The following is a 12,465-nucleotide window of genomic DNA, read 5'->3' on the forward strand; positions in this document are numbered from 1 at the left end:
TATATATATATATATATATATATGTGGTGGTGTAGTGCCTAAAGCATTTGACTGCTAACCAGAAGGCTGGTGGTTCAAACCTACCAGCCACTCCTCAGAAGGAAGGTTGGGCAATCTACTTCCGTAGTGATACCGCTCCAGAAACCCAAGGAGGGGTTGCTATGAGTCGGATCCGACTTGACAGCAGTGGGAATGTATATATTTAAACATTTTATTGTATTTTTGGTGAAAGTACGCAGCAAAAAGAGCCCTAGTGGCACAGAGGTTAAGCACTCGGCTACAAACAGAAAGGTCAGAGCAGTTCAAGCCCAGCTGCACCAGGGGACCCAGATGCGCCGTCTGCTTCTGTAGAGACTGACAGCCTTGGAAACCCTATGGGATGGCCCTACTCTATTCTGCAGGGTCACTAGGAGTCAGAATCAACTCGACGGCAGTAGGCTTGGTGTATACACAGTAAAACAGATCCCCATTCAGCAATTCCTACACAGTTTGGTGACATTGGTGACGACGTCAGCTTTCTCATTTCTGTTCCAGTTGTCCCACTCCCATTACTTTAAGCTCACTTCCCCTAAACTTATCTAAGCCTCAGAGTCACTGCATCCATTTGGTTTCATGGAGATAACTCTTACAGGCACACGTTTCTCCAGGAGCCCTGGTGATGCAGTGGTTAAGGGCTCAGATGTTATCTGAAAGGTCAGCGGTTTGAACCCACCAGCTGCTCTGCAGGAAGAAGATGAGGCAGTCTCTTTCCATAAAGACCACAGCCTTGGAAACCCTGTGGGGCAGTTCTAGTCCATCCTACAAGGTCGCTATGAGTCAGCATCCAGGCAACAGCAGTGGGTTTTGTTTTGGCTTTTTGTGGGGCTGCTCAGGTCACACGCCTCCAAAGCCGGCCCTGGGTCTGTGGTAATGATACTGAAAGCTTCTACGGGCCAGGACTTCCCCTGAAAGCACCTTTGAACTAAATACCCACTCACTGCCCTCAAGTCAGATCCAACTCATACTGACCCCTCCTTGGGTTTCCGAGGCGGTATCACTATGGAAGTAGATTGTTCAACCTTCCTTCCAAGGAGTGGCTGGTGGGTTTGAACCGCCAGCCTTCTGGTTAGCAGGCAAATGCCTTAGGCACTACGCCACCAGAGCTCCCTTGAACTAAGTAGGTCAGCTCAAAAGGTGACAAAGGTCACCCTGGCGAAACGTGTGCGTGTAAGAGTTATCTCTATGAGACCAAATGGACGCAGTGACTCTAAGGCTTAGACAAGAAGTTTAGGGGAAGTGAGCCTAAAGTGATGGGAGTGGGACAAGTGGAACGGAAATGAGGAAGCTGACACAGACCAAGAGATGTCACCAGCGTCACCAAACTGTGTAGAAATTGCTGAATGGGGATCTGTTTTACTGTGTATACACCAAGCCCACTGCCGTCTAGTTGATTCCTACTCCTAGCGACCCTGCAGAATAGCGTAGGACCATCCCATAGGGTTTCCAAGGCTGTCAGTCTCTATGCAAGCAGACGGCCACATCTTTGCCCCATGGAGCGGCTGGATTTGAACTGCTCTGACCTCTCTGTTAGCAGCCAAGTGCTTAACCACCCAAAGCTGGCCCTGCAAAGTCTCCTCTCCTCTCCTCTCCTCCTTTGTCTGACCCATCAGCAAGGCCCTGGTGACTCTGTCTCCATACACGTCCCCTTCTCTCCTTCTCCACGGCGGCCACCTGGGCCAGTGTAGCCTGGTCTCCCAGCTCCCACTCTCGCCCCGCACTGTCCGCCCTGCTGCAGCTGAGGGCGCCAGTGAGCACCTAGGTCAGGGCCCATCCTTCCTCTGTTCCCACCTTTCTCTTGTAAAAGCCAGGGGCCTGCCGTCCTCCTGGTGGCCCTCAGGGCCCTCCTGCCTGACCTGCTCTGTTCCCTCCCTGCCCGCCCCTCTTCCTCTCACCCCTTTACTCTGTTTCAGCCACACAGGCCTCTTCGATGTTCTTCCAACTCACCGGGTCCTTCCCCACGGCCTTTGCACGGGCTGAGCCTCCGGCCTGGAACACTGTTCCCCAGAGTCAGGCAGTAGAACAGCCTTCCCAGCCTTAGCTACCAGCTCCACAAGGCACCTCTGATGACAAGTCTTGGACCACTCAGCTACCACTTCTCCTACTTATTCTATTTTATCTCCTTCATGGAAGTTCCTCTGCCTGAAATTATTACAACAAAAAGCAGTAACAATTATTACAGGAAAATATTGTGAGAAGTAATATTTGCTACAGGAGCTTATCGTTATTATTATTCGCGGGACCCCTGGTGGCACAGTGGTTAAGCACTCAGCTGCACCAGAAAGTTGGTGGCTTGAACCACCAGGGAAAGAAAAGACCCGGTGCTGTGCTTCTGAAAGAGTGTTGTCAAGTTGAGGCTGACTCAAGCGACCCCACGTACATCAGAACAAAACTGTGCGGTGGTGCGTCAGCCTCTATTTGTTGAGACATCTCAGCAGTGTTCCATCAATTCCAAGAGCCTTGTTTATTGCCACTTCCTTCAGTGCAGCTTTGAGGTCTTCCCTCAATACCATTGGTTCTTGATCACATGCCACCTCCTGAAATGGATGAACATCGACCAATTCTTTTTGGTACGGTGACTCTGTGTATTCCTTCCATCTTCTTTTGATGTTTCCTGCATCATTCAATATTTTGCCCTTAGAATCTTTCAGTGTTGCAACTCGAGGCTTACATTTTTTCCCTCATTTCTTTCAGCTTGAGAAATGCCAAGCGTGTTCTTCCTTTTTGGTTTTCTGACTCCAGGTCTTTGCACGTTTCATTATAGTAATTGGCTTTGTCTTCTTGAGCTGCTCTTTGAAATCATCTGTTTAGCTCTTTTATCTTGTCATTTCTTCCATTGGCTTTAGCTACTCTCTGCTCAAAGGCAAGTTTCAGAGTCTCTTCTGTCATCCATTTTGGTCTTCTCTTCTTTTGTTGTCTTTTTAGTGACCTCTTGCTTTCTTCATGGATGATGCTCTTGATATCATCCCACAATTCTGGTTTTCGGTCATTGCTGTTCAATGCATCAAAAAGAATAAATTTGATGCATTGAACACAACATAATATAGAAAATAATAATAGAAATAGTGAACACACATGTAGATCTTGTTGTTGTTGTTAGGTACCGTTGCGTCGGCTCTGACTCAGCAACCCCGTGTACAACAGAACAAAACCCTGCCAGGTCCTGCGCCACCCTCACAGTTCTTGGAGCCCGTCGTTGCAGCCACTGTGTTGATCCATCTCACTGAGGGTCTTCCCCTTTTTGGCTGAGCCTCCACTTTTCTACAGTCTTTCTCCAGAGACTGGTCCTTCCTGATAACATGTCCAAAGTATGTGAGACGATGTCTGGCTATTCACTTCCATGGAGCATTCCAGCTACACTTCTTCCAGGAGAGATTTGTTCATTCTTCTGGCAGTCCGTGGTACATTTAATACTCGTTGCAACACAAGTCAAATGCATCGACTCTTCTTCAGTCTTCCTTATTCATTGACCAGCTTTCACATACATATGAGGAGACTGAAAATACCATGGCTTGTCTGTGAAGAGAGTCAATGTTTTTGACTTTGCAGGCTGGGCCATCTCTGTCATGAACATTAAACTCTGCCGTCATAGCCCACACAAAATGAATGCATGTGGCCATGTGCCAATAAAACTTTATTGATGGGCACTGAAATGTGAATTTCAAATAGCTTTCATATATCACAAAACTGTCTCTTGTGAATTTGAAAATATAAAAACCATAGAAAGTATTACATATAGGAAAACCCTAAAAAAGTGTCAAAACTTGTTGGCCATACAGAAGATTTGGCCCACGGGCCAGATTTGCCAACCCCTGTTCCCAGCACTTTGCAATGGACTAATTTGGTCCTTGGGTCGACTTCACGAGGCAGGGATGGCTCAATGCTGGAGTTCTCACCTTCCGTGGGGGAGACCCAGGTTCGATTTCTGGCCATTGCCCTGCATGTGGGACTACTTCCTGTCTATGCTGAACAAGCTTCAGGAGAGTTCCAGGCTGAGACAGACAAGGAAGGAAGGAGGGCCTGGCTATCTATTCCTGAAACTGAAAACCCTATGCATCCCAGCGGTGCGATCCACACAGATGATGGCGTGGTGCAGGAACGGGCAGCATTTCGTTCCCTTTGGCGTGATCCGCATGTGACATATGGGGAAACCGAGGCACAGGCAGGTGACGGAGCTCACCCGGCATCCAGAGCCGGGCTTTGAATCCAGGTGGCCGGCGCCCACATGCTCTCAACTTCAGGCCTGGCCCTGGGTTGGGGTGGGTCCTTGCTTCCCGCCTGGAGTGTCTCTGGGGGTCTGAGTATGGCGAGCTAAGTGGTCGTGGCATCCCCCCAGGCCCCGGCGAGAGCGGGAAGAGCACCTTCATCAAGCAGATGCGCATCATCCACGGGGCGGGCTACTCCGAGGAGGAGCGGCGGGCCTTCCGGCCCCTGGTCTACCAGAACATCTTCGTGTGCATGCAGGCCATGATCGAGGCCATGGAGCGGCTGCAGATCCCTTTCTGCAGGCCCGAGAGCAAGGTGAGTCCCAGGGGCCAAATCTCCCCTCAGCCCCCAGGGCAGGGCCACCCCCTCAGCCCCTAGGGCAGGACCACATCTCCCCCTCAGCCCCCAGGTGGCCTAGTCTCCCCCTCAGCCCCTAGGGCAGGGCCATCTCCCCCTCAGCCCCTAGGGCAGGACCACATCTCCCCTTCAGCCCCCAGGTGGCCTAGTCTCCCCCTCAGACCCCAGGGCAGGGCCACGTCTCTAGTAGGGCCGTGTCTCCTCCAGCTGCTGGTCCTCACATGGTATTTTCTGTCTGTGTCTGTCTGTCCTCTTTTATAAAAACATTGATTCAGGAACCCCCTCCCCATAGTCCAGTGAGACGTTATGTTAACCTAACTGACACCATCTTCAAAGACCCCATTTCCAACAAAGTCACCTTCCTAGGTGCCAGGGGCTGGGACTGGTACATGTGTACATGTTATATCCAATATATTTAATGATATGCTTAATCCCAGTTACGCATTATCATCAAACATAAATGACAAGGAGTTCACAAAACTGTCCATCACTTGTTTTTTTGTTTTATTTGGTTAATTGATTATTGGCTGTTGCTGTTGCTAGCTGTCCTCCATTGGATCCTGGCTCCTGGTGCCCCCAGGTGACGGGGCTGAACTGCTCCATAGGGTTTCCCAGCCTGTGGTTTTGGAAACAGACAGCCAGGCCTTTCTTCCAAGGGGCCTCCGGGTGGGGTCCAACCACCAGCTTGGCGAGTTGTCTGGAGCTTAAGCATTTATGCCACCTAGGGAGCGCTGGTAGCATAGTGGTAAAAGCACTTGACTGCTAACCAGAAGGCTGGCGGTTCAAACCCACCAGCCACTCCTCGGAAGGAAGGTTGGGCAATCCTACTTCCGTAGTGATACTGCCTCGGAAACCCAAGGAGGGGTCGCTATGAGTCGGGGCCGACTCGACGGCACATAACAACAACAGGGACTTATTATTTATTTTTTAACATACTTATTTTTTATGGTGGTTACCAATATATAGGTTACCAAACGTTTCCAAACATTTACCATTTCAACAGTCTTCACATGTCATGGTGAACATAGGTTTTAGGGACAGAGTTCACCCCGTAGCAGGAGGGGAGAGGGGGCTGGTGGAGACACTTGGAATGGCAGCTCTGACCAGCCCCCCCGCCCCCCCAGCACCATGCCAGTCTGGTCATGAAGCAGGACCCCTACAAAGTGGCCACGTTTGAGAAGCGCCTCTCACTGGCCATGCAGTGGCTGTGGAGGGACCCCGGCATCCGCGCCTGCTACGATCGGCGGCACGAGTTCCACCTGCTCGACTCGGCCATGTAGTGAGTCAGGGGCTGCGGGGGCCGCGGGGCGCTGGGCACAGCCACGGGGAGTTGCAGCCAGCCCATCCCCAGGGGGCTGGAAGCTGCGGGGGTGCGCCCGGCTGGGGGACTCCCCACGGCTGGGGGAGAGCTGTTGGGTGCAGAGCAACTGCGGGGTGGTCTGCTCCAGTGTGACAGCATCCCTGGGGGACCCCAATCCTGGGGGGTACCATTCCTGGGTGAAGGTGCTCCTAGGGGTCACCATTTTTGGGATGACCCCGCTCCGGGGGCAACCCTGTTCTGGGGAGCCCTCTTCCTGGGGCGATGCGGCTCCTGGAGTGTCGCTTTTCTTGGGGTGACACCAGGCCGTGTGGGGTGCTCCGCTGCTTGGGGAGACTGCTTCTGGTTTATTCCTATTCTCAGGGCCACGCTGCCCTGGGGGTGTGGCTCTGCTGGGCTGACGCTACTCCATGGTGACATGCTGTAGGCAGCCTGCTGTTCCCGGGGCCGTGCTACCCCAGGGGTGCTCCTGGTCACCTGCAGACGTCCCAGCCCCACCCAGAGGGTCTCCTCCCCCAGCACGGTCCTGTTTGGGCCATGAGTGGTGGGCTGAGAAGCAAGGGGAGACCACGAGTCTCCTTCCTCTGCAGCTACCTGTCCCACCTGGAGCGCATCGCCGAGGAAGGCTACATCCCCACCGCGCAGGATGTGCTCCGCAGCCGCATGCCCACCACCGGCATCAACGAGTACTGCTTCTCCGTGCAGAAGACCAACCTGCGGTGAGCACTCAGCCAGGCACATTTGTAGAAGGGGCAAGGGAGCCGGGGTTTTGAGGGATGAATAGGAGTTCTCTAATCTCAGCCCTCCAAGGATCAGGCAGGCTATAGGAGGCAAAGCTGGACATAGATGCCTCCATTCCCAAGGTTAGGACTGGGTGAAAAGGAGAAACAAGGCCCGGGGCAGTTCCAGGAGGAAGGGCATTGAAGGATGAGCAAGGGTTCCCAGCCCTGACACTCACAAGGTTCGGGATGGGTGTTCTCTCCTGTGTCTCTAGCAATGTGCTCAAGGTCACAGTGGGAGCTGGTGGATGTGGGTGGGTGGGTGGAAAGATGGAGGAATAAGTGGAAGGACATATGGATGTATGTGTGGGTGGGCGGACATATGGATGTATTATGGGTAGGTGGATGTATGGCTATATGCATGGGTGGGCGGACGTATGGATGTATGTTCTCTGGGGCCACGGGTAGGTGAGTGGATGGATGAGTTGGTTAGTGGTGGTTAGATGGATGGGTGGATGAATGGGTGGATGGATGAATGGATGGATAGGTGGGTATGTGGGTAAATGGGTAAATAGGTAGGTGGTTGGATGGATGGGTCAATGGTTGGGTGGGTAGGTGGGTAGATGAATAAGTTGGTCGGGGGGTAGATGGATGGATGGATGAATGGATGGATGGACAGGTGGGTGGGTGGATGAGTGGGTGGGTGGGTGAGTGGATAGATGGGTGGGTGGATGGATGGATGGCTGGATGGCTGATGGGTGGATGGATGGATGGGTGGATGGGTGGGTGAGTGGATAGATGGGTGGGGAGTGAGTGGATGGGTGGGGGGTGGATGAGTGGATGAACGGATGGGTGAGTGGGTGAGTGGATAGGTGGGTGAGTGGATGAGTGGATGGGTGGGTGAGTGGATAGATGGGTGGGGAGTGAGTGGATGGGTGGGGGGTGGATGAGTGGATGAACGGATGGGTGAGTGGGTGAGTGGATAGGTGGGTGAGTGGATGAGTGGATGGGTGGGTGGGTGGGTGAGTGGATAGATGGGTGGGGAGTGAGTGGATGGGTGGGGGGTGGATGAGTGGATGAACGGATGGGTGAGTGGATAAGCAGATGGGTGGGTGGATAATAGGTAGATGATGAGAGAAGCGCACAGAGAAGGCTAGTCTGAGCGGTGATTTGCAGGTGGGGGAGAGTTGAGTATGTTTTGGGGCCAAAGACAGAGGCTACAGAGGTAGAATGACACCTGAGAGGAAACTGGGCCACAGAGGGGAGGTGACTGGCCCAAAGTCCCTCAACTGGCAGGTAGCTGACCTCTGCTTTGCAACCCACGTCTGTCCACCCCTGAGCCCCCTGGCCCCCATTTGGATATAGGGTTTGAGGGTATCAGAAGACAAGTGAGAGGGGTTGGTCTTGGGAACCAGGAGGCTTTGGTCCAGACGCAGCCCAGCCACTGCGTCCCCGGCCTCGCTTTCCCTTCCTGTAATCATTTACAAGTCCCTTCTTGCTTGGAGGTTTCGGGCCCCCTCCCGAGCCCCGGTTCTGGCATTTCCTGTTGAGCCGCCTGAGTAACGGTCGCATCCCCGGGGGAAATGACGCAGCCTGTTATCAGTGACCCACATTTCTTAAGAAGCGAGAACAGGAAGGCGGGAGGCGCAGGCTTTTGTTGTGGCGTGTAGGGGCGGAGGCTGGGCCCTGCCTGAGGCCACGGAGACAGCAGAGGGTGCACGCTTTCAGAAGGGCCCTCGCGGCTGCGGGGTAAACTGAGCTCCGGAGAGGGTGGGCGTGTCCTCACCCCCAACCAGAACAGCGCTGGCTGACTGCTGCCCTCTGCTGGGCAGCGGGGAGAAGGCAGGCAGTTCCGTTTGGTGGGGGCTTGGGCAGTCTCTTCCTTGCCTGTAATATGGGGGTAGGCCATGTCTGGCACACGGGGGTGCCAGGCGGTGATCCACAAGAGGAGAGCCACGTGTTTTTGTTGTTGGAGCACCCGGGCCTGACTGGGGTCCGGGGATCCTGGTTCCCGTAGGATCGTGGACGTCGGGGGCCAGAAGTCAGAGCGCAAGAAGTGGATTCACTGCTTTGAAAACGTGGTCGCACTCATCTACCTGGCCTCGCTGAGCGAGTACGACCAGTGCCTGGAGGAGAACAACCAGGAGGTGAGGGGCCGCCCGCGGCCTGCGGCCCTCGGAGCGGGAAGCCCTGCCATGCGCAGGGGTCCTGCTCCCGCCGGCCCCGCCCTGGCTGTGCCTGATGGGAAACCAGCCTGCGATTAGACAGGCTGTCCCAAGACCTGGACCTACAGCATTTACAGACGAGAACCCTGACACTCGGGCGTGTGCACACGTGCACACACACTCAAGCAGACACACACACACCATACATCCTCGACACAGACACACAGATACGTGCGTGCACAACCAGACACCACCCCAACCACACACACACACACGCTCAACCAGAGACACAACCACACGAGACACACACACAACCAGACACACACACAACCACACACCCACACAACCAGACATCCTGGACACAGACACAGACACGTGCATGCATACACATGCAACCACACACATGCACACACACACCCCACACATCCTCGACACAGCTGCACAGACATGTGCTGCACAACCAGACACCACCCCAACTACACATACACACACACATATACACACACTCAACCAGACACATATGTACACTCAGCCAGAGACACAACCACACACACACATAACCACACATTCAACCACACATCCTTGACACACAGACATGTGCATGTACACACATGTGACAGACACAAACATACCCAAACACACACACTCAAACACACACACACACACTCAACCAGACACAACTGACACAGACACATGCATGTGCATGCACACACACTCAGGCACACACACTCTCAAATACATGCACACTGCACACACTCAACCATTCACACACACACTCAACAAGCCCTCACAGCCTCACAGCCCTGCATGGCCCTGTAGGTCCCAGCTCAGCCCCACAATGCGGGGGGACTGGCCGCTTTCTGCAGGCATCATGTTTCCCGGATTCAGAAAGGCTGCAACTCGCGCTTTTTAAGTGTGAACTTTCCTCCCAATTAACGCTCGCACACGCAGGTCAGAAATGTGATTATCTAAAAGATGTGGACTCTTGGGTAAAGATGCACACAGTCTGAGGCTAGCAGGTTCCCATGTGACCATGTCAGCTTTCAGACTGAATGAGGTCAAATGGATTCTGGGTCATTCTGCCACAGCTCTTCCTCGAATCCAGCCACACGACCGAGATCACATCTCACTTATACGTCATGGAGATGCACACGGCCGGAAGATTCTGGCCAAAGCTAGACACACGCAGCACCCCCAACTATGCAGACACAGGCATTCACACACGCTCAGACCTGCCCAGATGTTCACACACCTGGGAACGGGAGCAGATACTCGAGACAGAGCTGGGCCCAGAGACACATTCACACACAGCACACTCAGGAAAGACACTCCGAGCCCCAACCACAGTGATCACCGACCACCCATGTTCCGCAAAGCAGCCGCTCGGGCACAGGCTGAGGGTGGTCACCAAGCCACACCAGGCAGCTGGCCACACAGAACGTGGGCACGCCCTTTCATACCCAGCTGGGAGGAGGTAAGCCCGGTCCCCACGTGGGTGAGGGTCTCCTGTGAAGACTGAGCTGGCAGTGGGAGCGCTAACGGCCCTCCTGTGCCTCCGACCCAGAACCGCATGAAGGAGAGCCTGGCCCTGTTTGGCACCATCCTGGAACTGCCCTGGTTCAAGAGCACATCCGTCATCCTCTTCCTCAACAAAACCGACATCCTGGAGGAGAAGATCCCCACCTCCCACCTGGCCACCTACTTCCCCAGTTTCCAGGGTGAGTGGTTGCAGGGCTTTCGACAAGCATCAGCTTCCAAGAGCAGCTCCCAAGAGAAAGGCTGGTCTGGGTCCTACCCTAGCCTGGAGTCACAGGAGTTTCAAACAGGACTTAGGATCAGATAGACTTGAGTTCTAGGTCTAGCTCCTTCCACTGCCCAACCTCCCTGGGCCTCAGTTTTCCTACCTGTAAAATGAGGATAAAATAGCAGAAGTCTTAGGTCATCCAATTTTGAATAAAATGGAGAATCATCATATATATATATTTTAAACAGGAGCTCTGGTGGTGCAGTGCCTAAGGCACTTGACTGCTAACCAGAAGGCTGGCAGTTCAAACCCACCAGCCACTCCTCGGAAGGAAGATTGGACAATCTACTTCCGTAGTGATACCGCCTTGGAAACCCAAGGAGGGGTCGCTATGAGTCAGGTCCAACTTCACAGCACATAACAACAACATATTTCAAAAAACACCTCACTGCCATTGAGTGGATTCTGACTCATAGTGGACCCCATTGGGTTTCCAAGGCTGTAAATCTTTATGGAAGCAGACTGCCTCATCTTCCTTCCACAGAGCTGCTGGTAGGTTTGAACCACTGACCTTTAGGTTAACAACCAATTCCTTAACCACTACACCCCCCAGGGCTCCACATATACATACATAAATACATACATATATATGTGTGTGTTGAGTGTGGCAGTGAGTCACTTCTGACTCATACTGTTGTTCTGTTGTTGTTGTTAGGTGCCGTCGAGTCGGCTCCAACTCATAGCGACACTATGTACAACAAATGACACGCTGCCCAGCTGTGAGCCATCCTCACAGTCCTTGCTGTGCCTAGGTCCACCGCCAGCCACTGTGTCGTCCGTCTTGCCGAGGTCTTCCCCTCCCTCTCTGACCCTCCGCTTTCCCCAGCACGATATTTTTCTCCAGAGATCGGCCCCTCCTGATAACATGACCAAAGGGGGCGAGATGGAGGCTGGCCATTCTCGCCTCTAAGGAGCATTCCGGCTGCACTTCTTCCAGGAAAGATTTGTGCGTTTTTCTGGCAGTCCATAGTGTAGTCAATATTCTTCACCAACACTGTAATTCAAAGGCATCAACTCCTCTTCGGGCTTCCTTATTCATTGTCCAGTGTTCATATGCATATGAGGCTTGGGTTAGGTGCACCTTACTCCTCAAAGTAACCTCTTTGCTTTTTTAACACTTCAGAGAGGTCTTCAGCGCAGACTTGTCCAATGCAATACAGGGTCTGATTTCTTGACTGCTGCTTCCACGAGTGTCGATTATGGAGCCAAGTAAAATGAAATCCTTAACAACTTGAATCTTTTCTCCATTTATCATGATGCTACTTATTGGACCAGTTGTGAGGATTTTCGTTTTATTTATGTTGAAGTGTAATCCATACTGCAGCCTGTAGTCTTTGATCTTCATCAGTAAGTGCTTCAAGTCATCTTCGCTTTCAGCAAGCAAGGTTTTGTCATTTGTACAGCACAGGTTGTTAATGAGTCTTCCTCCAATCCTGATGCCACGTACTTTTTCATACAGCCCAGCTTCTCGGATCATTTGCTCAGCACACAGGTTTAATAAATGTGGGGAAAAGACACAACCCTGACGCACTCTTTTCCTGATTTTAAACCAGGCAGTGTTCCCTTGTTCTGTTCCATCACCACTTTCCACAGATGTAGTCGATATGACTCCTGTGTATTCCATCCAGTGAGGTCCACATGTGTAGTCACTCTTTATGTTGTTGAAAAAAGGCATTTCCAATGAACAGGTCGTTGGCCTCACAAAATTCTACCATGTGACCCCCAGCATCACCTGTACCACCAAAACCATGTCTTTCAATTACTCATCCTTCTGTTTTGTTGCCAACTTTCACATTCCAATCACCAGCAATTATCAGTGCATCTTGATTGCACGTTTGGTCAGATTCAGACTGCAGAAGT

General features: G+C 52.6%; 1 protein-coding gene across 1 annotated transcript in view; it reads left to right on the plus strand.

Annotated features, from left to right (window-relative positions):
• GNA15 (G protein subunit alpha 15) overlaps positions 1-12,465 on the plus strand; it is a 39,714-nt gene that overhangs the window by 23,944 nt on the left and 3,305 nt on the right. The window contains exons 2-6 of the mRNA XM_007951017.2: positions 4,373-4,557; positions 5,724-5,878; positions 6,508-6,636; positions 8,654-8,783; positions 10,366-10,519. Coding sequence (XP_007949208.1) covers positions 4,373-4,557; positions 5,724-5,878; positions 6,508-6,636; positions 8,654-8,783; positions 10,366-10,519 — 753 coding nt within the window. The remainder of the gene's footprint in view (positions 1-4,372; positions 4,558-5,723; positions 5,879-6,507; positions 6,637-8,653; positions 8,784-10,365; positions 10,520-12,465) is intronic.

This window comes from Orycteropus afer, unplaced genomic scaffold, assembly GCF_000298275.1.
Source record: "Orycteropus afer afer isolate SDZICR_OR568_19922 unplaced genomic scaffold, OryAfe1.0 scaffold00291, whole genome shotgun sequence".
Taxonomy (NCBI): Eukaryota; Metazoa; Chordata; class Mammalia; order Tubulidentata; family Orycteropodidae; genus Orycteropus; species Orycteropus afer.